Genomic DNA, 27026 nt, shown 5'->3' on the forward strand with positions numbered 1-27026 from the left:
TATAGAATAAACTTTAATTATATTATACTAAGAGCCCAAGAAAGACTGAGCCTTTCCCTTTTCGTTTCTGCTGTTATATGCATATTCTTAAAACATCAAACCAGTGACTGTCATAATATGTAAGGTAGGAAAGTCTCAATAAAGTAAAACAAGTTTTTTCGTAAAACGCTTCAATTTATATGTTATATATTGTATCTATTAGGACATGTACATTGAGTGCACTTAGACGAATTTAAAGGCTTCCAGCTACAATAAGGTTAATTCTAAATGTAAATGTAATTCAATACAAAGTACAATAGTCTACTTTATTTAACAATAATTGTAACATCAACAGGACAGACGCCAATCAAAAATGTATGAAAATGGTCTAAACATTCATTTTTTGACATTAATAATCGCCAAATAGTCAACGTGGTTAACCGGTAAAACTACAATGACCATTAACTATCTCTCCACTGGTGAGAGCGCTTGTGATTGGACGACGGCAGACGATGGATAACGTGGCATTGGAGTGTCTGCGCATGCGCAGTGCATTTCTCACCGGCAGTGTCAAGATGGTGGCAATCAGAATGCAGTTTACACTTTATTTGGTGTTGCTTTTAAATGTTTACAACAGCTTTGTGTCTGCGCTGTATTTTCATATCGGCGAGACTGAAAAGAAATGCTTCATTGAAGAAATACCGGACGAAACAATGATAATAGGTAAGAAGGAGAAGCAGGTTTGACAGCCAAGTTTGCAGTTCCCGTTAAAGCTTAGCACAGTGCTAACTAGCAAGCTTGTGAGGTAAAGTTAATATGATGGTTACCAGCTGGACTTTATCTCTTCTTATTTAACTACCCCACCAGTAAGTAATAAGTCGTAGATTCCTTGAGATAAACTCTTAGTGATATTTTACAACTTTTTAAATGATTAAAAAGTTTACCAGATAACTGCTACCTATGTGGGATCACAAGTCTGTGTCAATGTATTATCCAGGAAACTACCGAACCCAGCTGTATGACAAGCAGAAAGAAGAGTATTTGCCTGCGACTCAGGGACTTGGGATGTTTGTGGAAGTGAAGGATCCCGACGAGAAGGTCAGCTTGAGATTTTATTTGTAAATTTCAAGTCCAGCATGTTTTAATCAATCGTCCTCATTTGCTTTCTTTTCTGGGTTTTAGGTGATCCTGTCCCGTCAGTATGGATCAGAAGGCAGGTTTACCTTCACCTCCCACACACCTGGAGAGCATCAGATCTGCTTGCACTCAAATTCCTCAAAATTTGCTCTGTTTGCTGGTGGAATGCTTGTAAGTTCTTATTTTTAAGTGCATAGTCTCTTATAGTGTATTCAAACTACATTCATAACTTCACTGTCTGTTTTTTACTACATTTAAAGGAGCATTTAAAGCTTTTAAATATTGTTTTCTATATAGCGTGTGCACTTGGATATCCAAGTTGGTGAGCATGCAAACAACTATGCAGAAATTGCAGCCAAAGACAAGCTCACAGAGTTGCAGCTACGTGTGCGACAGCTAATGGAGCAGGTGGATCAGGTCCAGAAAGAGCAGAACTATCAGAGGGTGAGTGTTTTATTGATATGAGACTGGAGAACTGGATCTTTTTTGGGTGGACCAACTTTGATGAATGAATTCATGGTTTGTTAACCAATCTAGTATGTCTGCAACCCTCCCTTTATGTGACTGAAAACCATTGTTTAAAATCAATTTAACTGTCATCATTTATTCACTCTCTTGTCATTTCAAACCTTGATGAATTTCTTCAACAGAACATACAAGATATTTTGAAGAATGTTTGTAACCAAACAACACTGGCCACCATTCATTTCTATTGCCAGTTAACAAAATTATTCGAAATATTTTCTTTTGTGTTCTGCTGAAGAAAGTAAATGATGACAGAATTTTCATTTTTGAGTAAACTATCACTTTTAATGGGTATTTCACCAACAAAATTTTATTTCCCCATTTTTTTTTTGTCAGGTAGTGAAATATTCCTTTAATGGTTTCCATTTTTTAGTGTCCTGTGATTCACTTAAACTGTGATCATGTAGTTATGCTGGAAATACTAGTTTTCTTTGCATAAATTGGAGTATTTCCTGATCTTATCTGAACGTTATTTGGTTTTGTACTTTCAGTATCGTGAGGAGCGCTTCAGACAGACCAGTGAGAGCACCAATCAGAGGGTTCTGTGGTGGTCCATTGTCCAGACACTCATCCTGGTGGCTATCGGATTTTGGCAAATGAGACATCTCAAGAGCTTCTTTGAGGCCAAGAAATTAGTATAGAACTGTGTTTTGGCTTTTGTTTTAATTGATACAGTACAAACTACATTTTGTGTGAGGTCAAGACTGCTGAAAACCCAACATTCTCTCAGTCCAGGACTCGCCCTAAATTCTTCTGTTAAATCCTGCATTGAGAGTTTTTTCACATTGTTTGCTTCAGTGCCACACCCCACTGTAATGTGAATCTAGTTTGTGTTCAGATATACATTACAGTTTGTTCTAGCCTGTGAAAACCACTGAAAATTTCAAGTTATTAACAGTAGGTAAAACACCTTGTATTATAGTGGTTCCTCTTTATTGTCTGGCCCCTTAATTTGTTACAATAATATTTAACATTTAAATAAGAAATTGGAAATACCTATCAACTGTATCAAGGACTGCGAGTATAAAGATTTTCTACATGACCTTGGATTATTCACCTAAACATTTACAATACAAAGAAAAAATCAAAACGAGTTTATTCTGGTGGAAGGTGTAAATGTCTTATGTTGTGTTATGCAGTAATTAGTATGGTATTTAAAGTATGTTTTTTTTCTGAGTGAATGTTTCTTTTTTCTTTGTTTGTTTTCTTTTACATTCTGGATGTAGTTTTCTCCCTATCTTTTTAAGCTTTTTTTGATCAAGGACACCTAGATCATATTGGTATTTTGCCTTGTTGCATATTGATAGCTACGGTCTTATTTACTTTGAGCAACTGGTTTTAAATACATGTACATTTGTGTCAAATGCATAATACATCTAAATAAACAGCAAATTGTGGCTATTCAAATGTAAAAGGTTGAAATATGCATAAAAAATTGAGTTTTGTGCTTTTTCAAAAGTAATACTAATTCCCTGTTTCCCGTTTTGGGAAAAATTTATTTGCCATATTGCACATGTCCTCTAAATTTCTCGGTTTCATCTTTTCCTGTATTAAAATTCTCAGATAAATGTAGAGACCCTAAAAATGATCATCTATTTATTTTTCTTTAAAGATTAAAGAAACATACTGCCCAGAATACACTGTAAAATGTTATAATAACATGATTTGTTTGCTTTTAAAATTTTACATACTGTAGTTGGTGTCATCTCTTAAATTTGGTTTAAGTGTTGTATATTCTTTTTAAAATGAAGAACTGTGTATTTTTTAGGTTTTGATCACTGAATTGCATTGGTCTTATGTTATACAGGTTCAAAGTGTTTTGCCATTGTCGTTTATATGCAGTCACAGGGAAACAGGTTTCAGTAAGGGTGTGTTAGAAGGGACAATGGAGAAAATTTTTATTTTTGGAAAGAAATCTACCCCATGCTTGCACTCATAAAGTTTCCTTTCCCCACCATAATAGACTTGTAAAGATCAGAATCGTCTCCACAAGAAAATGCAGATGTTGATGTAAACAAAATAAACAAACAAACACCACTAAATATAATCAGGTCTCAAGTAATTGTTTGTCTGTAGAATGTACTCAAAGGACCAGACAACTTACAAACAAAAAATGATTTTATGTTACAAATTTTGGTACAACTATGGGTACAAACATGGGTATGAGTATGACACTTATTATTATAATATACAGTATAAATGTTATTAAAAATATTTTTTAAAAAAAGGGAAAAAATAGATTTTCCTGGATATACCTGTCCATGCGACATTAAATTTATCGTTACATTTCTTTAACACACAATGTTATATGCTTTGTATATATGCAACTGTTCAATTTAGCAATATTTGTGTTTTTAATTAAAGTTTTCACCTTCGTCCAGGTCAAAAAATTCTAGGAACTTTCTGTCGTTCACTGTTTCCCGGGAAATATTTCGAGAGCGGACTAGACGATTTCAGCCAACGTGTGATTTTTTCCTCTTTTGTCACACTTCTCCGTTTTAAAAAGTTTTCAAATGTTTTTCAGCAATGACACGGCGTTTAAAATGAGCGGAAACCAAACAGCGTGTTTGCGGTTTATAACACACGTGTAATTCCGAGACTTGTTTTGTTCTTAAATCGTTAGACGAGACAGCTCGTGTTGTGCGCTTATTTATCGCACCGTTATGAGTGACGTGTAACTACAACCAGTAGACACAAAACGATAGAAATAAACAATGATTTGGGCGAACTGTCACGTTTTATGAGATTATTTGTTTAGTCTTGCATCGGCCTTGAAAGACATCATCCCGACGACTGAAGTCATGCTATTTAAAGTTGTTGGTTATTCATGATGAAGAGAAACAAAATGACTATTGGAATTCGAACTGGTTATAGGGGATTTTAACGCGTAGATGACGCCGTCCTACACAACACAGGTGGTGTAGGTGAATTATATATGAAGATATTACAATCTGCCTCTGTGTGACACTGAAAGGCACAAAGATGATGTACTCTTCACGGAGAAAACCAGTACTGTATTTTAAAGAGGATCGAAGGTAAGCATGTGCTTTAATGTATGTCTTATTATAGGACAATTCGGGTATCTTATCTGATCCTTTAACGTTAGACAGGATAGTGTGTGGGTTTGTGTAACCCTCTTTTCTGAATGATAAAGTAAAATGTGTAATCTTAGTTTACTAGCGGATGTTTAATGTGTTTCATAATTTCAAGAAGTGAAAGTCCAAGGGTACATCATCATGGAGATGTTTAGTGAGTATAAATAAAACATAGAGTTTCATTTAGGCGTGTGTTGAGTTTAAACGAGACAATGCCTGCTGTAATAATGCTTGATATTGTGAGCTAACTAAAAGCTTGAGATACAAAACACTCATTCTAACTATTTCATTTATGTATAAATGATCGTGTATGAAACTGCATCCAAATAACCTTAAACACTGACTTGCAAAGAGTGTTGCCTGTATATGTTCAATAAAGCTCGACTTGAATTATTCCATTTAGTTTTGATACATGCATTTATGCTTTCAGTTTTCTATCGAGGAAATGCACCATCTGGAAACTCTTTGGGCTCTGCATACTGTTTGTTTTGGTGTCTCTTCTATGGGTGCAGCTGACTTGTTCGGGAGACATCAACGAGGTTTCTGGGTACAGCCACGTACCTCACCAGCCCTGTCCTGTAGAGAGACAAGCCTCTTCTGTTGATGACCCCTCCTGGGGCCCGCACAAAATGGCCCTCATCGTTCCATTCCGAGAACGCTTCGAAGAGATACTTATATTTGTCCCATACATGCACGCTTTCCTCAATAAAAAGAAAATACGGCACAGGATATTTATTATAAACCAAGTGGATCACTTTCGGTGAGTGTTTTTTTAAATGTCAAAATTTCTTGTGTGATCACATCTTTATAGTGGAAATGGTGGAGTTTGTGGTGTTCAGTGTAATCTCTGTTCTTCATAATGAATTGAATCTCTTAAAGCATCTCAGAAAGTGGTCTTGTAATGGTACCATACAATCGGGTTTATATCTAAATTCATGTCTTTCAGATTTAATCGAGCTTCACTTATTAATGTTGGCCACATGGAGAGTGGCAACGACACAGACTACATTGCGATGCATGATGTGGATTTGTTGCCTCAAAATGAGGATCTAGATTATGGATTTCCAGAGGAGGGACCTTTTCATGTGGCTTCACCTGAGCTTCATCCTTTATATCATTATAAGACTTATGTGGGTGGGATCTTGCTGCTCACCAAGAAACATTATCAGATGGTAAGATACTACTATTCTTATTTTTTCTATTTTATTTGTATTTTCTTTGCACAGTGTGAACTGGTAACAAAACGGCTTTGCTGAAAGGGAAAGTTCACCCAAAAATGAAAATTCTGTCATGAATTACTCGCCCTCAAGTTCTTCCAAACTGTAAAAACATCTATGTTTTGTTTTGTTGAACACAGAGAAAGATATTTGGAAGAATGTTTTCAACTGACAGTTCTGGGTTACCGTTATATACCATAGTAGAAAATTATTGTATAGTTCTGTTAAACACATAATAAATTGAGGAATTGAGGAAACAAACAGATCTGGAGCACCTTTGGCCACCATTTTAATTTTTCCTTTAATGGTAGTCAATGATTCCCCAGAAATGTCAGTTGCTAGCATTCTTCCAAATATCTTTCTTTGTGTTCAGAACAAAGAAATGTATACAGGTTTGAAACAACTTGAGGGTGAGTAATTCATGACAGAATTTTCCTTTCCATATGATACCTATAAAATTGAAAATAATTGTCTGTTTTAAATTTGTCTGCAATTCGATGTGCATTTAATTTCTTCCTTAAGTGCAATGGAATGTCAAATCGCTTCTGGGGATGGGGAAGAGAAGATGACGAATTCTTCAGAAGACTAAAAACAGCTGACCTTCAGGTAAAAAAAAAGAGCAGAAAGACGAACATATTTGCTTCTGAGCAAGAGCAAATACATTTGACATTTAAGAGTTCTGTAATGTGTATATCTAGTTTAATACAAATTACTTTATGAATAATTTATTAAAATTTGTAATTTGTTAAATCTGTTCAGCTTTTTAGGCCAAAGGGTATTACAACAGGAACTAAAACATTCCAGCACATCCATGATCCGGCCTGGAGGAAGAGAGATCAGAAAAGAATCGCTGCGCAAAAGCAGGTAGAACCATTTATACCATACACAAAGCTATTTTAGGGTGTACCTTATTTTTACAGACTTTTTTTATATTTGTATGTTTTATTCTAATATTACAATTACTAGATTTATATATATTTATTTCCCCTAAAACATTTTAATCTAAAGGCGTATGCTTTAGATCAAATAAACCAAATATATTTGTAACATATTTGAATATTCTACAACTATTCTAATATTTGTATTATTAGTTATGAATGCAATTATAGACTCTGTTAGCCTATTTATAACCTCAAATGACCAGCAGTCAAGTTACAAACATCTTTTTATCTTAATAACTATTTTTTGCATAGCAGCATTGGATTTTGAAATCAATTTGAGTTTTTCCATTATTCATGAATACCAGGAGCAGTTCAAGATTGACCCAGAAGGGGGCCTTTCTAACCTCCGCTACAAGGTGGAGTCCAGACAGGAACTGACTATTAGTGGAGCTCCCTGTACTGTCATCAGCACCTCTCTCCAGTGTGATCTTGACCAGACTCCATGGTGCCAGTTCAGTTGATATGCTTAAGCCGAACCTGTACAGCTACAAAGGGTGCCAAGTATTTGTCTATGGTGACAGCAATCCATTTATTGACAGTGCCATTCACACTTGACAAATCTTCTTGATCATCTAACCAAAAGGACTTGAATTGTTGACTCTTTGGGGAAATGAGCTTTTATTTTTATAGAACAGTGTTATTTACTTCATTCACAATGACGTGCTGGCAGCGCAACTCTTCTCATTTTTTTAACTGAACTTTTGACCCATGTCAGATGCACTTAATTTGCATCTGCAACATTGCAGCTATGGGCATCCAAAGGTCCGAATTTCAATGGTGAGTTTTATAATATTTTAGTTGTAATGTTTGGGCTGTTTTGGACTGTTTCCTCAGTGCAATTGTGAGTGTTTGCTCAGACTTAACAGCAGAAATCTTTTTTGTTTGTTGCTTAAATCAAGAATCTTTAGCATTATTGCTAGGATATGTGTCTTCAAAAATACTATATTATATGACAAATGGGTTTAAGGGTACTTTGTATTTGCACATTGTTCAGTATTTATATCTAAAACAATTTACTCGTTTTTTTTTCTTATTGTTGTAATTCAGAATGCATGGAATGCGGTTACATCTTACATTGACAGGACTGTAAGGACCTTTTTAACTGGAAGCATGAAGCTGTGTCCAAAGTACTAAACATTTTAGTGAAACTGTAATAAAATTCGGACACCAATGCCTGAACAAACTGCACATCATTACTCTGTCTGAACTATGATGTGGAGATGTAAATTATGTAAGGAATAGTTGACGACGGGCCAATGAACGAGCCTGGGTCAATAATTTCGCTTATACCACGATTATCAGAACACCAAATGTTTAATTTCGATGTTGGTAATGTTGTCTTTAAAATGATGTTGGTGGTAGGACTACTTACTTGCGCATCGCATTTACGTTAGCGCGAATGGACTCGGAAGCTTGAGCCACGTTGTTTGTGTGTGTGTGCGTGTGCGTGCGCGTGCGCGTGCGAGAAAGAGCGAGAGATCGCGCGGCAATGTGAAAATCCAGTGATAATAAATTACTTATTCCTCGTATTGTTTTTATTTTCAGCAGTAAAAAAATCACGCAAACTTTTGGAAAAGTATGTCTATCAAAATAAATTTGTTATCAGCATGAAAAGGGAAACGAACCAGTATGCTATCCGTGTATATATATTTTTTTTTTATTTACTTATTTTTATTCGATTTCCGTGGGCTGTATGCATTGTTTTTGGCACAGGTTTCCATTAACAGTAAGGTTTGACATTATAAACGTCAGATCGAGAGCCGAGTGCGGTGTGAGGTGATGTCCTGTAGACTACACTATAACCTTTCTGTTGTTTAAACTTGGCGAAGTGATATGGAACTGTAATGCGGCCAGCAGACATGGAACATCTTCATTAGGTGTGCATTTAACTGAAAATTAATGCATACCCATAGAACATTAGTCAGCCAATCAGATTGAAGCATTCAACAGCCCCGTGATACAAATTGTTATATTGTGAATGTTTACTGCTTTGTCAAGCATATTATTCCCATAGGCAATGGAATCAAGAAAATAAGATGCACTGTTTTAGAATGCTAGTAAAATCAAAGTTCATAATGTCTGCGGTTGGCCTTCAGATCAGAGGATATTCAGATGATTCATGACTGCTCATCAATTTGATAGGACAGTTAGGTCAAGTGAGTTTTACACTATGAAGCTAAGACTTTTAGATGAAGCCAACACGTGGCATGTCATCTAAACTAAATCTATTTATTATTATTTTTGTGGCAACATGTGTCATATCAAAACAATTTATTCTCTTCATTTGATAAATATTTTGATAAAAAATACGACTTTCGTTTTTTTTAAATAGATAAGAGCTTTAGTAAACCAATCTGAACTGAGTGATACAATATGTCGAGCAAATCGGGTAAGAATTGAATTGACCGAGTATCCAAATGCAATATGTAATGTTATAAATGCAATGCGTTTTCGCTATCCAATCATAATCGGCTTGTTTTAATAAAACTGTTGACCGTAGGATATTTATTGTTGTAATACGAATCTATGCTTAATTTCTATGTTTAACATTACTTATTAACTGTTCCGAGTAACTATTGGATATCTTTGATAATATTTCCAAATCTTTAATATTTCTGGACTATTATTCCAGATTGTACATTACATTAATTAACATTACACTAAAATGAAATTGACGGGACTGGTAATAAATGTGCACAACTTTCACATGTTCTGAAAATAAAATAACTCAAAACAATGGATCTTAGGATGTTAATTTAAGTTTGTAGTGGCAATCACTTTGTAGAATGTTATTTACAGATTGATTTGCACATCCACAGACTATTTGACTTTCAAGACTGTGCAGCCTCTTACTCCGTGGCCTTTTTAGGCCTATTATTTAGATAATCGTCCTAAAGCATACCGTGTAGATCATTCGCGTATTTTTATATGCCCTTTCTAACGTAAAAGCATAACTTTGCTCGATGACAGTTGTGTTTCAATGTTTTGTCGCGTTAAAAACGACTATTGTTACATTGGTGTATAATTATATATTTAATTTCCTATCTTTGAATCTGTTCATTTTAAAGCAACACTACATAGGCTAATTGAAATGTTTTAAAATTGTAAGAAATTAAGAACCTTTTATAAGAACAGCTTACACAAAGTGCTCTCATCATTAATCCACACTAACTTCCGTCAAACACAAATAGCCTATATTTTAAGAGACGTTTCGGTGTTTTGTTTCCACACACAAGTCATTGGGGGAAATTTTATTTAACGTTTTCAAAATATCATCTTTTGTATTCTAAAGAAGAAAATCACAGATTTTGAACGACATGAGGGTGAGTAAATGTAAAAGTTTTGATGATTTATCGCATTAAGGATTATGCCTTATAAAGACTATTATCTGTAACGTGTGTCTAGAATATTTTACATGATTAATTTCTTCCTTGAAACGAATTTGCAGAAATTAACAATTATTTTGGCGCATTTTGGAATAAAACCTGTCAAACCGCAAGAAGTCACAAATAGCAACAGAACAGTTTATAAGCAGTCGAAACACTAGAGGGCGTTGTCTGTAAAGGCACGCCACTTTACATGCTTTTGTGGAGCCTTTATATTAACTATGTTTATGTGTAAACAGTGAATATGTATAAGTAAATTACATATTTTAGAATTGGTCCTGGAATTTTAATAAACATTCTGAAACGTGTAACAGGATACCATACAAACACCAATCTTAAAATTATTGTAGTTTAATATAGCCTATTTCATATTAATATATATTAAAATGTTTTTTTCTAGTCTACAACTAATTGTCCATTAATATGCCTTGAGTTTCACCGTAGTAGCTTTTTGGCGTTTTAATTGACGCATTTAGATTTTTTTAATTGTATCTTGCAATTTTGTAAATAAAAGGGTAGGCTATTCGTGAACATGATTATTTTTCATGATTGACTGATGGTCATCCATTTCATTCACCCTCTCCAAATCAACTAATGACCAGTAAAATAACAAATCGTGGCTTCTCCGTGTTCAAAGAGGGCTTAACACCAGTTAGTTCCAGGCAGGGGAACAATAATCACATTTTAACTCGCCTTCACACCTAGAGTGCTTACAAAACTCCAACTGTTATACCCTTTCAGCTGCGCACAATCTGTAATCAATTGCCAGAGGCAAAATTAATAGATGTTAATGGCCATTTGTATTTGAGGCAAAGGGGACAAAATTGGCCAGAGAAAGCTATTAATTATATGCAGAGGGACTGAGAAGGCAGGCACAAGAGGGCTGGAGACGGTCTGCTTTGGGGCTCAATGGGGTCTGTGCCCTGCGTGGTTCACATGGGTTTCCGCTGTGTGGATTGTGAAAGGCCTGAGCAGGGGGGCTTTTGTGTGGTTCCTGAGCCACGATTGTTCCTTCTGAAAAGGGTGACATCTGTCCGGGGTTTCCGAGACTCTGATCCACCCCATTAGTCTCCATCCTCTCTCAACAACTTATTACGTTTGTAACTGACAAATGAGACAAGGAGAGGCACTCGAGACATGTCAAGCCGCGAGATCAATGCTCCGTTCCCTTGATCATGTGTCTGCTTCATTAAGACACATTCATAAACTCTTTAACTGAGATTCCCGTGTTCTCTTGTCGTGATGTCGACTTCTCAATAAAACAAAAACCAGGATGCTTTTCCCTATATTACAGTCAGATTTTACGCACAAGTGAAAGTGTTATATTCTCATCCAATTTCAATCAAACATATCTGCTATCGGTAATAGCTTTAGCAAGCAATAACTTTTAGTGGGCTGTATTGTGCTTTTATTAAACAACAACACAACGCCGACATTCTTATTAATAGCCTAATAATAATAATAACAACAACAATAATAATACAATTATTATTATTATTATTATTATTATTAACCATAATAATTATATCAAAAAAATATAATAATGTAACGATTACAGTGGTTTTAACTAAACGGAGTTATATATCTTTAATAATAGGAAAGTGATTTATTGACTACAAGGTGTTAGAAACGTAATAACTAAATATATAAAACGCATTAGCACTTTTTCACATCTAAGTAGTAGCCTATCTAAAGACTATTTATAGACAAAAGAAATTCTAATTAATTGGTAGTAAAACAAATATTTATTGTGAGAATCATGGGCTAGGTTTTATTGATGTAACAAAATTAATGAATTATAAATAATATATATATACGAATGATGCATCCGTTAAGTTACAATTCGGATCAATGAGAAAATATTTTGCAAAATATACATTTATGAAACGCCTTGCAGCCATGATTGGGTCAAATGGCTTATGGACAAACCCAACCGTTTGGTTACATTACCTTAGAAAGTTCGCTTGCTTTAATCTTATTTGATATAATCATAGGTTAAAACAACTCATTAAAGAACATCATTAGACAGAAAATTATAATATTTATAATTTATTAAGTTTAATAACACAGTAGATTCAAATTTCAAGCTTAACCTGTTATCAAAATATTAAAGAAACATATGAAAACATTTTTTTATTCAATAATATCAGCTTGCTGTTTAAAAACAGAATTACTTCGCACAACACAAAATGGCTGTAATTTACTGTTAGCGCCTGTACTTGTGCGCATGCGCACCACACCTCTCGCTCGGAGATCTGCGAGCAGGTATAGAAGTTGGCTCTTGACAAGCCAAAAGCTGTCGGATCATTGATCATAAGAGCTCGCAGCACCGAAACTGATGCCCGCTTCATATACTAAACGGACCACAGAGACAGTTTTTTAGGTTTATTCTGACAAGCATGAGAAGAACACCGAGTTAATTTCACTAGGCTATAACTGCGATCACTCAAGCTTGTCCTGGAAACTGACAGAATCAGAACTCGTCTCTATTTCCAGCTTTGGAGTTACATCGCAACCCACGAGATTCACAGAGCAAAGGAACCTTATGAAGTTATGGATTGTGGAGGGACTATGGCAATGTAAGAATTATTTTTGTGTGTTTTTTTAACGTGGGTGAAACCCATCATCGGCTTCAGAGTGAATCCTCGCAGGTCATCCGACCCTCACCTGTATAAGCAACTGTCTTTTTTATTTAACTGAGTATTTTCATAGCTGACCACAATGTTCCAGCACAATAAGAAATGCTTTACGATTGAATCTCTCGTGGGCAAAGACATCAATTCGACAAGTGCTGCCGCGGATGAGCCCATCAGACCCACGGCTCTGAGATTTTCTGAATCTATCCATCCATCGCCCTTTGGGAACTGCTTCCAGAACTCAGGCAGAACACTGTACAGCAGCAGCCCGGAGATGATGTTCACAGACCCGACCTCTCATTCCACCAACTCTGGTCTGTCTCTGCGGCATCTTCAGATTCCCACACAGCCTTTCTTCAGTCCTCATCAGAGGGACACATTGAACTTCTACCCGTGGGTACTGAGGAACAGATATCTCGGACATCGATTCCAAGGTAAGCGACTGTTTGATGAACTCTTTTTAGTTTCGTTGGAATTGAGAAAAAATAAATATTGAAAATAATTCAGGCCTATAAAGTTCAGAAAAGATTCATAATTTAATGCGACTTAACGTTTGGATAAAAATGAAAATATTCATTATATTTTAAGAATGGTTATTTATACTTCATATTATATACTTATACGTATATTACTTGTCAAATGTTCACGTAATAGTTTTTTAATATTGTTAATGTGATGCGCACGGGACATGTCAATTTTGGCGCTCGGTTATTTTTGCTTATTTTTATTTTGTATTGCTTTTTTCGATGATTTACTTTAAGGATGCAAATTATACTGTGCGACAGAGATTTCTGTGAAATTTAAGGCGTCGATTTTTATCTAAAAAACCTTATAGTAAACTCAAGCTGCAAAGAATTCTTAAATAAATATTATTATTAGGTAAAAAGGAAGGCTAATTGTTCTTGACCACAATCGTTCACATAATTGAGAAGCGGATTATTCTGTCACATTAAAACGGTTTTCATGTTTTCCTACATTTCTCAGTTGTTACTGTCTAGATGAATGTAGTCTACATGATTCATCAATAAAATTATTTATGCGTTTCGATATAAGCTGATAATTGAGGCCACTTTACTTCTGCTTATTAATGAGATTTCTTAATTTCACGTGAAATTGTAGATGAATTCAACATTTTTAGAATTGAAAGTTTTTTTAATTACCTTATACAAATGATAACAATTGGAAATTTAAATGGTATGAAAATGTTCATATTTTTAACTTACAGAGGCTCTACACTATTATCAGTTTAAAAATAAGCACATGTGTACACAAAACATAATAATGATATGACATTATTATACACAATGTAGAGAGGTAAAAATAATTATGATTACAGATTTAAAATCTGCGGATTTCATAGGGTGCTCAGTGTGCTACCCACAACTTTCCTGTTGGTTTGCAAGATTTTTTTATAGAGAACATGGCTGGTCAACTTTTAAAAATACGATAATGCAAATGTTTTAATAAGGACATATTGTACATTTTATTAAAAACAACAAGCATTTCCTTAATGCTACAGTGTAGCTGTAATAATAAACAAAGTCAGACTTTATTTAAACAAAATTGTCAATCACATCAAAACTTCAACAAAAATTAAATGCAAAAAATCTAGAATCCCTTGAAAGGTGTAATTGATATTGGGTGGCCCGATTTACCAGGCAATTTGTTAAAGGAGCATCAGTAACTCAGGCTGCTCTTGCTTATTAACTCATTGGAGGTCTGTGATGGGAAGTCCAGCCACATTAGGTGCGCATTTAGGGTGTTGAGCTGTACCTCAGTCCTCGGGGGCATTACGCAGGTAATTGGTGGAAGTCAGAGGTTGTTGTCACTATTACTCAGATCCGGGGTTCAGACAGAGCCTCTTTTGTTTACACACAGAACAGTTCCACTCACTGAAGGTGTCCAATAACCTAGAAAACTACTGTTTAGACAAGACTAAATACAGCGGAGGGGATTGGGTGGGAAAGGATCCCCTATCGAGTAGGGTGTCACTTTTTTGTCAGCGCTAATGTGTGCATGGGTTTTAACTCTTAGCACTTCCTGAATGGGAAAGAGATGCATCCCCGTCCTCAGATCTGTCATGCGGGACAAGGTAAACAGGATCCCAGAGCGGCCTGCTGTTGTACATGAGCAGAGTTTTGTGTTTTGAGTGCGTTAAACCGATTACGGTGCTGGTAAAAACAGGAGAGCGAGGTCAGAGAGTCTGGATCAGACGTCATTGTGCTAATGCATTTCGCTCTCAGGTGACAATAAAAAACAGTGAGGTTACGGATATATCCGGGTGTCATAGCACTTGCTGCTATTACCATTTTTGAGGCCTTATTTTAAATCAGCCTAATTTTTCATTTTGTTGGGTCATGCAGAAATAAAAAATCATCTTCAAATATAAGAGGCACCGTGACGGAGTGCATTCAGTCTGTAGAAGAGACCAAAGGGTGCAGTGTCTTTATTTCCCACTACAGATCACCCATCTCCATGCTTCTAATGAGAACTGCACTGACAAGACCAAGCTTGTTTGTGCCAAGGGAATGGTAGTAAAGCTGATCTGGGTGCCATCTGGTTCCCTTTTCCTCACGTCGGGGGCTTTCTTGACTTGGATAGGCCAGTTTGTGTTTGAGTCCAAAGCCCCGGAGGGTCTGCCGGCTCTTCAGGAGGCTCGAGTCTCCATCAATGTTCTGGCCTGCTAGTCTGATCCACCACCTCTCTCGAGAGACACGGAGGTGATGCGACACATGGTGATGATGCCAGACCGAGAGTACGGCTGCAGAGCTGAGTGTTCCAATATAAGATCTTGATCTTTTTTCTTAGGCGGAATGAAGTCGAAGTTTTTAACCATTGACGGTTGGGTCGTTTTTGGTTGGTTTGGCGCTCAGTGCACCTTGAGAAAGGTTTAAGGAGTGCTTTTCAACACCTTGGAGTTGTGTCAAAGTCATTATTTACATTCTTCCACCCATTGTTTTTGCCTCTGGTTGTTCAAAGCGTTTTCAGCACGCCAGCTGAAAGCAGTTGTCAATGACAGTCCCGTGACAGAAAATATGCACCTTTTACTAAAATGGAAGTAAAGAGCGTGCTTTATTAGGACCATTGAGAAGTCTGTTATTGAAAGCTTTTACCAGAGTAATCCATACCCACAAACGCATTCAGTGTTGCAGTTGAACACAAACGTTTGTCTTTTTCACATTAGGAAGCGTAGAAATCCAAGTCTGATGACGACGTATTATGAAGCACGGCTTCTGTGTGATGGCTTCATACTCTACTGAAAGGAGTTAGTTCAAAGCTATTGTCTGCAGATGAAGGGTTGGTTTCTGAGTTTTTAAAAGAGACTTAAGGTCCAAGCAGCCTCATTCTAATCCTCTTTTCATGTTCTGGTGATGCCATTAGTGATCCTTTGTGTTGGGAATTGGTACATCATTGTGTTTCCTTTGAAGATCAGTGCTAACATTTGAATGGGTTATTGTGAACTGAACTTTTATTGGTTGCAATCTGGTAGGCAATCTAAATTTGTGGTTGGACAATACATTATCATTATGTATTCCTGGATGACTGAATTTATCAAATTGAATTAAAAAAGGTTAGTATGTAACCATTAACACTGGCACTCTGGGCATCTTTAAGGCCCGACTTTGGACATGAACCATGCAGCCACATTCATAAATTCAGACAGTTGATGCTGTGAAAACATGTCGTTATTGAGACAAACATCTATTGGAAGGGGTTTGCATGTTACTTATGTACATTTGCGGTTGCACACCTGATGCGAACGTTGACACATTTTGGTTAGCTTAAATTGACAAAAGATCATGGTCTGTCACTTCTGCGCGATGTACAATCCACCCTGTAACCGCTGCGAAAGAACATTTTGTTTATACGTGATTGCGGTCATCTTCTTTCTGAATTTCCTTTCAAGCATGGCTCGCCAAACACTGCAGTGGTCACGTAAATTACACATCCATTTGTTTATGAAAAATGTTTTTATCGTTACGTCTGTTTGCAGTAAACGGCAAATGTATTCTTCCGTGCAGATGTCGTCTGTGGTGAAGCAAAGATCACGCTTGCCCCAAAACCGATAAAGACAAAATTTTACTATTGCCGCACGTTGAATAAAATCAGACCAAATGTAGGGGATTTAGATTTGCTTAACTGACAATTAATATATTCATCTCAATTGTTTTGCGCCCTCGACCTTGGATGTTTATCTATGATTCAAGAGCAATATGTCAAAGCCCTGTATTTGTATGAAAATCAGTATAATGCCACATATGGAGATCGAAGGTCAAAGACTTTTCTTTGAATGCACAGAAAGCTTCCGTTGGTCTGAATGATGCGGTGCGAACGCACTTCACATCACTCGTGTATGAAACCGAGGTGGAATTATTCAAATCAACTCATGTGGCTCTCAATTAGGACACGCAATCCTGCTTGGATGGGTGTGTCCAATAAAAAATAAATATAAATGATTATACAGCCACAAAAAAATAAAAGACCACCATTTACCTTTAATATGCAGTTTTTTCTAGATGTATTGTGGTGATTCCAGTCAAGTGTCTGTTGAATCTCAACCAAATCAAACCTCAGGGTGACAAAGTCATCCAACAGCAATGTGAAAGCCTGACAAAACAGAAAACTGTGATTAAAATCAATGTTATCAATTTTTTTAAAACCTTTTCCCAAATTCATGTACAAATATTACTGCTGTATTGCTTAAAAGTGAATATGAACTAATTTTTTTGCCAGATAAAACACACAGCATCTTATCTGTTATTTTGACCTGTTTCTCCAGTTTTAAATTTCTGAAAAATAAATTCAAATAAAACTATTTTAAATTTGGTAAAAATATTGTTAGTAGTTCACAGAATAAAACAAAAATGATCATCTTACCTAAATACATACAAACAGTACATTTTAAAATGAGAAAATTTGATTTTGAAATGGGCTACTAATTTTTCCCATGGCTGTATTTGGAAATATAAATGTAATAGTTTACATACGATAGTGATACACGGATCAATCTATTTTAGATTCTTAATAAAATCTTGTACATGTGTTTTTCTTATGTCATTCTGCCTCACTAACGTCTTCCTCCTCCTCTCCAGGTGAGGACAGTAGCCCAGAAAACCTGCTGCTACACGGGCCCTTCTCCCGCAAGCCCAAGCGCATCCGTACTGCCTTCTCCCCATCGCAGTTGCTACGGCTGGAACATGCCTTTGAGAAGAATCATTACGTGGTGGGTGCCGAGCGGAAGCAGCTGGCCAACGGGCTGTGCCTGACAGAAACACAGGTAAGGAGCCAGAAGCGTCAGGGTCCCTCCCTGCAGCCGCATTCCACCACACTGAGCTCGCTGACACTGCGGGATGTGAGCACACATATGCATATCTAAGCCTCTGACATTTTCCTCATAGGACGGAAGTGTAGAGTAGATAAATACGTTCAACATGCGTTTATTGGTTTGTTTCACAATCGGCTTTGTATACGTGTTCAGGATTGTTAAGCTTGAGCAATAGCTGTGGTGACATACCGTGCGGGTTCATGAAGTCTGAGAAGTCTCATTTGAAAGTTATGATGAAAAGACAACAAAAATATGACGCACAGTTTCCGAGTCAGTAGTTAAATAAGCAAGATACCACTGAAGTGTACGCTGATACATTCTCAAATCACAGTAAAGTGGATGAGGTTTTGAACATGCCAACTTGAGTGTATCCTCATTTCAGAAATAAAGAAATTCTGAGACTGATTTTATTAATTAAGATCATCTTTAAAAAAAGTGACTAACATGATTTTTAGGGAAAATAATTAGTATAAAATTAGAACTTAAGTAATGGTCTTTTGAACCCCATTGTAAGCAATAACAACTGATGATTTAAGACTATATAAACACCTAAATACATTTTTCTACAGCTATTTTTGAGTTTTTATTTATCACCCTGTTGTGTCTTTATCAGGCTGATGTAATATTTCTATGTTTTAACACCTAAAGTAGCACAGCACAGATTATAAAAAACATTTTCTTCACCACATGAAGAGATCACATCAATTAATGTGTTTAAATATAGTAAAATAATAGTCAGAAGAATTTAAGAGACATGCTTTCCAACTTTTTTGAAAAGTTTTATCATTAAATTATTTATTACATTATATATATATATATATATATTTAAAGCAGAAATAAACTGCATAAACACGCACCATGAAGTTAACATTTTCTACACATTTACTCTGCATTTTTTTTGCTGTAGATTACCTGTTAAACTAAAACAGTGTTTCTGTTTTGCTCTTGTTAAGGTGAAGGTCTGGTTCCAAAACAGAAGAACCAAGCACAAGAGACAGAAACTGGAGGAAGAGTCACCTGATTCTCCACAGAAAAGAAAAGGCAATCAGCATGTGAGTCGCTGGCGAGTAGCCACTCAGCAGGGCAGCCACGAGGACATAGACGTCATTTCTGAAGACTGATATCATAGCTGTTATGTTGGGTCATAAACCATCGATCGTGTTGGTAGATCTCTTTAACTACTAAAAACACATTTCTTGAACTTGACTTGTAAACTAAGGAAATGAGTCAGAACTATGCAGTCGGCTAACCGTGACTTCTGATCGTGCACAACAGAACAATGGACGCCAACTGATGAACTTCTTTTAAAGACTTGATTGTAAGACTTCTGTATGCAATACACAAGGACCTCTTCATTTGGATCTCATTCCATCTCAGAGCAATGAAGACATTTTTCTACCTTTTTTGAATTGTCATCTTGCCAGTTACTATCAGTCAAAACATTTCTATCATATTGTAGTGTGTTGGGTGATACAAATAATAGCAAATAAAAACACCACTAGATGTTTTTCAGTATCAGATTGGTACAGATTTTCACAGACCACGATGACTAACAATGACAGGTCGATCCAGTAATTGAAATATCACAGGTGGTTAAAAACCTCACAGTCAGATAGGTTTGTCTTTTTAGAGTATCACTAGTGCAGTTTAACATTTAAAATGGTTCTATTTATTCTGAATGAACATACTTTTCTATGCATTTGAGCTCCAAACCCAAAATTTTATTTTGTGATTTACATATGGGTTAAAGCTTACGTCACTGAAGATTTTCCATACTGTTTTGTGTGAACATCATTTTTTTTCCTTGTTTTTATGATTTTGATATCACAATGGCTCATGAATATCAGCGAGCTAGAAAAACTAGAACTAGAGGTAAAAATATTTTCTTTATACATGACTAAGAAAAGAGAAAATAACTGCATTCTAACCTCTAAGACCCAGAATGGTTTGTAGCACTTCATAGCAGATTGTTTGTTTTTGGGGTTTTCTTTAAGGCGGTAAGCACTGTAATCTCATCTGTTTGCCTTCATTTTCAACTAATTTTGTTATGTGTTTAACTTTTTTCTGCAAACTGTTAGATAATAAAAAACTTTAAATTAATAATTCTTTGGATTTTTTATTGTGTGTTTTTGCGTAGCATTTTTTCTTTAGAACATTTTAGAAACAGGAACAACAATATGATTTTATTCAGAAAAGGTGCTTATTGAGGAGTGAATGGTGTTTTAGGGCAAGTAAGAACTGAAACGGAAAGCTATCATTAGTCAGATATCTGCCCAATAACTGAATAGCTACATTCTCACAACACCTCTAACAACTAAATGCAAACATCAACGTTTTTGGATGTAGTGTGCAAACCCTATCACACCACAACCAGTTTATAAACAAAACAATATCACTTTTTTAGAGCTGTCACCATAACATTTGAAAATATTTTTTGACAGAGTTCCTTGTTTTTTTTATTTAAACTGTAGCATTTCACTGTTCTGCAAACTCTACCACATTGTAAAAACATTATATATATATATAACGTCTGTATACATATCAGTCTTCAGAAGTTTCAAGCTGTAAAAATGAACCAATGTCACCTTTGTATTGTAATTTACACCTGATAATCCTCAAGGCCCACACTGATATAAATATATTAAATACGCAACATTCCATCACCTTAGTACACACAGACATTAATACATAACCTCATTATCGGTCGATATGCATATAAACTGTGAAAGATAGTGCAGGAACAAACTATTCATACACGCTTTAATTGAAGGAAAGAATCCCCAGGAAACAACACTTATGAAATAAAAAAACACATGTACGCCGCAACACTTTAGAGAAATATAATAGGCTTAATTTAAACTGAAACACCCACCACATGAAAAAACAACTCTCTCACAGACTTCTAGCATAAACAAGAGTGTTTCTGTTGTTTCAGACAGGCTTGTATTTAGATCAGTTTTCAGTTGCACGCTTTTACATTGAACAGAGTGGTTATTGTTAAGGTTTAAATGCAAATTGCCAGCACACCAGCGTGTTCATATGACACTTTGTTTATCAAGCAGTGCGTTTATCAAGACGTGTCCAGTGCGCAAAATCTAAAATGCAATCGAAATGAAAACAAAAAGGATTTTGAATTACTTTTAACAAATTATGTGTGAGTAGCCAAACTACACAATGTAACATAACCTCTGAAGTCACAGTGTTTGTGTATGTAAAATATCCACCCTCGGCCTGTATGAACAGTGAAAGATGGGACGTTATCTAAGCTAAACACATACGATGAAGTTCGAGATGACAGAAAACGTGGCAAAGGCATGTTGATTAAACACAGATATGACGCAACATTCAATTACATGGACCTACAACCCAGTATACACCTTAATGAAAAATTTGCCGTATAAAGTGTACAATTATTTCTATTGACATATTGCTTCCATCAAGAAAGCAAGTTGGTATCACGGTTTAATATGTTTAATAAGCGAAAAATCATTGATTCGATCTAAGAATATCTCTCATTTCTTTAAACAAATGCTCATTAATCTCATGAGGGCTATGGTACTTACAAATATTTCCGACTAGCTACCTGCCCCCATGTTGTTGCCATGGATATGAAGAGGTGTAAACAAAAGAACAGATGGTTGAAAGCATGTAGGTGTAGAGAGCAGTCTGTGATGTTTCCCAACTATGTTAAGTGAAATAATTCATCTAACTTGCAGTAATTTGATCTGGATCGGTGCCAGGAGTGAAGCTTCACTGATTTCTTTTGCTTTACTTACTCAAAACTATTACTTTTGCTGTTGCTAATGACTGTGACTAAGTTAATTGATTTCTTAAATTTTGATTTAATTTGAAAATGGCAAAATTATCAAATTTAAGATTATTAAAAGTTATTAAAGTTTACCAAAATTGTAGGGTTCTCCCTGTAGATTTTGAATCATTCAGCATGAACCATAATAAGAGGTCATTTGCAAAAACTCTGTTTTTAAGATGATCAAAAATCATGTCTTTTATCGTGCATTCCCACTAATATCATTTAAACTGTAGTTGGGTTGTTTTGATTAAGTAAAAAACAAAAAAATTATATACATATATTACAGCTGTCAAACAATTCATCGCGATTAATCACATCCAGAATAAAAGTTTGTGTTTACTATAATATATGTTTGTGTACTGTGAATATTCATTTTGTAATTATAAACACATACATGGATATATTCGTGAGAAATATGAAATTAAAAAAATGAATAAACATTTTTGTCTTTTCAATAGTTGGTATGTGTAAATAAGTACATCTAAAAATGTCCTATTTTTTAAACATATATTTGTTTTGTGGTTTATTTTTATTAATCATTTGACATTCAAATAACACAATAAAAACATAATTTTTGAAAACAAGAGTTATGTGTTTTTGCAAATAAAATAAATAAATAAATATTGAGTATGAATTATCTATATAATATCTATACATTTACATCAGTTTTGTTGACTTTTCAGCTTCCGTTCAGCTGTTTATAATCAAAAACATTTATCAAATAATAACAAACGAATAAAAAAAATATAACTTTTTTTAAAAAGTAGTGCTTTACTTTTTAATAGAATTTCTACTTTGTATGTTTTGTATGAGATTTGCTTGAACATCATTTAATGATTAATGTCATTGTCAAAACTTGAAATTTTAATACGTTTACTTTGGTGCTTGGTTGGTGGAAATTATGAAAATGACGATCTCCGTGGGTAAAAAAAACGATTGCTTGCCTATCTTTCTATCGGTGACTCATTTTCCTCGTTTGTGGCTGTATCAACTGCAGCTATTACCATGTGTTTAGAGGGTGAGAACATACAGTACCTTAGTCAGCCTATAAACAGTGTCACTCTTTAATGGTGTATGTGTTTTAATTACAAGTATTCATAAAATCATCTGAATAACCATGCGTGTGGTAAACATGCTGCTATTAGTATATGACTTGTCCTGATTACGAGAGCAATGAAAGTAAATGATGCATTTAGCATATTTATTTAGCAACCTTAAGATGGGTTCGGCAACCTAACTTAATGATTCATTACTTAGCCGAAGGGATATGATGGACAAAGCACCAATAAAATGTGTATCCTTACTTATGGGCTATCATTTGATGACAGGATAGTAATTTGGTATGCGGATGGGTATGCTGGAACTGGAGATGTTTCAACTTGAGATGGAGGATGTGTAAATTTGAGTTTATTGTGCAATGTACAGTAGGAAGGGCCTTGCCTTCTGCCTACGGACAGTGTCTCAGACAGGTGCTAATTTATAACTTGCCTGCAACCCAACGTCAACGTATGATTGAGATGGAAATGGTTTCTTGTGAGGGATGAGACTAGATCTGTTGCAATCTGTCGACTTCTTTCTTCTAACTTTTTTGTTGGGTTAGAAAAGTGCTGCGTCTGATGATACCATGACAAGAAGCCGTGTGATTTACAACCCAAATGATATGATAATTATAGGCTGGCAACTTTCAAGGGCTAGTTAGCCAGTTTTATGGACTGGAAGAGCTTGTTTCCTCTGCTGCCACCTGTTTGGTCTGCACCGATTGGCTGCAGGGAACTTGAGAAAAGGAAAGCAGCCACCCAATTATAGGGAACTGCCAGTCAAGTCTAGAAGAGTAAATGATTGGTATTTTTGAATCAGTGTTTGGAGCTTTAATTAATCCGCCATGTCAATTAATGCACGGTTGCCGATACCCCCCCCAAAAAAATCTATGGGATAAATCAAACCTGCACATTCGGTAGTTACATCGAATTGCTTCTGATTTTGCAAGTCAAAGTGCATTTGAAAAAATATTTTGATATTGGCGAGACTTCTTTGTGTACCCAAAACAGTGAGTAAAAGATTTCTGTTTTGATTACAAACATTTAAATTATTGCAAGACAAGCTGCTTTGCTTTTTTGAAAACACCAGTTTCCTTTGTGTGAGTCTGCATGTTTGTAAAACACACAGACAGAGTAATTACACAGAAACATCAGTTAATAGTGTACTGAATAGACAGGGACGGTAAAACAGTTTAAAGGAATCATAGCAATCATTGCTTCTTTACAGATATAAATCTTGACAGTCACATGTCAGAAAGTCTATGAAAAAATGCAGGTACCTTTGTTCCTCGAACAAAAGCTTTGAAAGGTAATTACTGTTTGCTCACAAACACAAAGTTGAACAGTATTTTAAATACTTTAATTCTATTTTTATGTTAAAATCCTTAATGCTCCTAAATAATGTGTGGAGGAAGTTCAGAAACGTGCAACCCGTGACAATGCATTTTACTTGTATCTTTGCATCTCCATATAAACAACATACAAGGCAACAAGTATAAAGGCCTATGATGACACTCTTCTTGAATTTGTAGTTTATACAACAGTTCAAATTTTTTGCTCTGACTTCAAAAGCGGCTTTATTATATATGGTAAAAAATAAATAACTGAAAACAGAAAAGTGCAATGACTCAAAAGGCTGGTTTGCATTGTTATGCACTCCAGGCTAGTAGTTCACAATATTACTTTGTATTGAAACGTAATATGCACGTGCGACATTATCGGTTTTCAAATATTCTCGTTTTTGTAGATTACAGAAAGACGATAAAGGCACTTTGAAACACATAATTGAAACATAGTGTTTTCGGTCCGACAAAATGCTGTTGTCAGGTAAATGCACTACTGAAAGACATCAAAAAAATTCGCTTTTTGGTTGTAAACAGTGTTTTGGAAATTTTATAGACGGTTTCAGCAGCAGCAACACAACCAAATGTTATGTGGCCCAAACTTCTGGTAGACCATCGCAAATCAATAAGTATTTAGTAGTTTTAATTTACTTTAATACAACTGATATACGACAAAATATTAATTTATAATAACATTCATATAAATGAAACATAAAATACATATTTATACCCAAACACAGACAGAAAGTTAACTTTGTGACAGCGCATGCATCCGATAAAACCAAATATAATACATTTTAGCATGACTGTGATTCCCTTAGGCTGATATTTAATAAAAAAGTACTAATAAACACTGGTTATATGGGAGTTATATCTCCAAACTTTGGTACATATAAGCAAATTCAAGACATGATTCTTTTCAAACAGCTACTAGCATGTGTGTAAAAGCGGGGAAAAACAGACCCAGCAGATGACATTGACTGACAGTTGATAGACTGACACGTATGGCTTTTTGCTTATACCAGGAACAGTTTTGCATGGCTCTCAGACAGACCTGTGACTAATTAAGTTAATCGCCTTGTAGCCAGAGCCGCTTTGTGCATTCTCAACGTGCGTAAAAATACCGCAATTCTACAGTATCATACGCTGGTGATGATTAATAAACATTGATGGGAGCATTTCTTTCCCTGCCAACGCCTCTCATCCTAGCTCAGCTATAAAACTGACGTGCGTCCCTATTGGCACTCACCAGACAGCGCGAATCAACACCCGACAGCAGGTTTTGTGATCACGCATCCCCTATTTGTGTTCTAGCACATTACTATTTAAGGGGCCCAGTCTGGTTCTGGGTGCAGAAGTTTGATGGAAATCAGGTCTTAAGCATCATAGGTATCCGGTTCCTGTGACTAAATTGATCAATTCTTATATTTATAGATGACAGAGAAGTGACTGACCAATGCCAGTCATCTCAGACAGGTTTAAACATCTTCAATGGCTCGTGATTTCTCTGTTCATCAATGGCCCAATGTTGGATTGGTCTAATAGGCCCAAACACTTATTTTAAGTTTAATGTTGTATACTAGTATCTACACTGTTGTTTAGTTTATGTTTTATGCATATTTGTGTATTTTTACATAGTCTATTTAAACATCTTACAGTCACAACTTAGTGCTGATGTGCCATTTATCCGTGGGCTAAAGGCCTGCTGAGTTTATAGCTTTGGATTTTCAGCTGCGAATTGCAATGGAAGCAAAATATGTGCGGTCCCTCTATGACAAAGCGGATAAAACACAAACTATGAAAAGCATTGGCCTCAAGTGGGTATTCAAAGTGATCAACTTGGAGCTATCGTGTGAGGGACTTTTGAGTATCTAACACTTACTTCACAACGCACCCTACAGTAATTGCTGCTTTAAGCAGCACAGAAAAGCGTTTTAATATCAGGCCTCGGGTTAAGACTACGTTCCACTACCCTTCATGAAAAGACATGGTATTTCCCCATTACCTGCTCCGTCTTGAATGTCGCAGTAAAATTCCACATCATACTTTTTAATAAGTTGCAGTTAGGTGTGTTGTCTGGTGAAAATAAGGCTTAAACATGGTAATTCAAGAGGGGAAATTAAGACAGACAGGGTGAGCGTGGAGTAAATTTAGCCTCAAATGGAGACTTAACATGAAGAAAGTCAATCATTCATAGTGACTGCTTACATTTTACATTGTTACCAGTGTTTGGCAGACGATTTTATCCGAAGCAACTTACACCTATTCAATCCACAGTATGCGTGTTCCATGGGATTGAACCAAAGACCTTTTGCATTGCTAATACAATTATTTTACTTATATAAGCTACAAGAATGTGTACATAGACAAAATGATCAGGCTCCTCCTGAACTTAGATTTATTTACAGCAGCTAAATAATTTACAATCGGAAAGCGACAAAAATGCACTGCAAAGCTGCATTCATGTGATAGTTTTAAAATGTCTAAAGTAACTAACCTCACTAATGTATCTGATATCACGATAATTAGAGATGATGAACTGACTTTACTAAACAGAGTATAATAATTAAGGCTAAAGCAAATTTGTAATCAA

The 27026-nt window shown here is 35.6% G+C and overlaps 3 protein-coding genes and 1 long non-coding RNA gene across 4 annotated transcripts in view; 3 read left to right on the top strand and 1 right to left on the bottom strand.

Annotated features, from left to right (window-relative positions):
• Positions 1-27026, bottom strand: part of LOC130437934 (uncharacterized) — a 50017-nt gene that overhangs the window by 12609 nt on the left and 10382 nt on the right. The window contains exons 3-4 of the long non-coding RNA XR_008909246.1: positions 17990-18260; positions 17411-17524 (exon numbers count right to left, since the gene is read on the bottom strand). This is a non-coding gene — a long non-coding RNA (uncharacterized LOC130437934). The remainder of the gene's footprint in view (positions 1-17410; positions 17525-17989; positions 18261-27026) is intronic.
• On the top strand, positions 530-3213 carry tmed9 (transmembrane p24 trafficking protein 9). The gene is made up of 5 exons (XM_056769606.1): positions 530-702; positions 977-1077; positions 1162-1287; positions 1414-1560; positions 2133-3213. The coding sequence occupies exons 1-5, from the start codon at positions 555-557 to the stop codon at positions 2280-2282; spliced, it is 672 nt and encodes a 223-aa protein (XP_056625584.1). The 5' UTR covers positions 530-554; the 3' UTR covers positions 2283-3213.
• Positions 4087-8082, top strand: b4galt7 (xylosylprotein beta 1,4-galactosyltransferase, polypeptide 7 (galactosyltransferase I)). Its single transcript, XM_056769604.1, has 6 exons — positions 4087-4676; positions 5167-5496; positions 5683-5908; positions 6476-6559; positions 6713-6817; positions 7200-8082. Exons 1-6 carry the CDS (start codon positions 4624-4626, stop codon positions 7353-7355), a joined length of 954 nt encoding a protein of 317 aa, XP_056625582.1. The 5' UTR covers positions 4087-4623; the 3' UTR covers positions 7356-8082.
• Positions 12544-20277, top strand: emx3 (empty spiracles homeobox 3). The gene is made up of 3 exons (XM_056769605.1): positions 12544-13350; positions 18010-18194; positions 19196-20277. Exons 1-3 carry the CDS (start codon positions 13002-13004, stop codon positions 19361-19363), a joined length of 702 nt encoding a protein of 233 aa, XP_056625583.1. The 5' UTR covers positions 12544-13001; the 3' UTR covers positions 19364-20277.

This window comes from Triplophysa dalaica, chromosome 16, assembly GCF_015846415.1.
Source record: "Triplophysa dalaica isolate WHDGS20190420 chromosome 16, ASM1584641v1, whole genome shotgun sequence".
In the NCBI taxonomy this organism is placed as follows: Eukaryota; Metazoa; Chordata; class Actinopteri; order Cypriniformes; family Nemacheilidae; genus Triplophysa; species Triplophysa dalaica.

Excerpts from the sequence above, each read along its gene's own strand:
- emx3 (XM_056769605.1), top strand. The coding sequence starts at position 13,002 with ATGTTCCAGCACAATAAGAAATGCTTTACGATTGAATCTCTCGTGGGC. Across the intron at positions 13,351-18,009 it reads TCTCGGACATCGATTCCAAG|GTGAGGACAGTAGCCCAGAA; the intron begins GTAAGCGACTGT and ends CCTCCTCTCCAG. Across the intron at positions 18,195-19,195 it reads TGTGCCTGACAGAAACACAG|GTGAAGGTCTGGTTCCAAAA; the intron begins GTAAGGAGCCAG and ends GCTCTTGTTAAG.
- tmed9 (XM_056769606.1), top strand. The coding sequence starts at position 555 with ATGGTGGCAATCAGAATGCAGTTTACACTTTATTTGGTGTTGCTTTTA. Across the intron at positions 703-976 it reads GGACGAAACAATGATAATAG|GAAACTACCGAACCCAGCTG; the intron begins GTAAGAAGGAGA and ends TGTATTATCCAG. Across the intron at positions 1,288-1,413 it reads TGTTTGCTGGTGGAATGCTT|CGTGTGCACTTGGATATCCA; the intron begins GTAAGTTCTTAT and ends TTTTCTATATAG.
- b4galt7 (XM_056769604.1), top strand. The coding sequence starts at position 4,624 with ATGATGTACTCTTCACGGAGAAAACCAGTACTGTATTTTAAAGAGGAT. Across the intron at positions 4,677-5,166 it reads TATTTTAAAGAGGATCGAAG|TTTTCTATCGAGGAAATGCA; the intron begins GTAAGCATGTGC and ends TTATGCTTTCAG. Across the intron at positions 6,560-6,712 it reads TAAAAACAGCTGACCTTCAG|CTTTTTAGGCCAAAGGGTAT; the intron begins GTAAAAAAAAAG and ends AAATCTGTTCAG.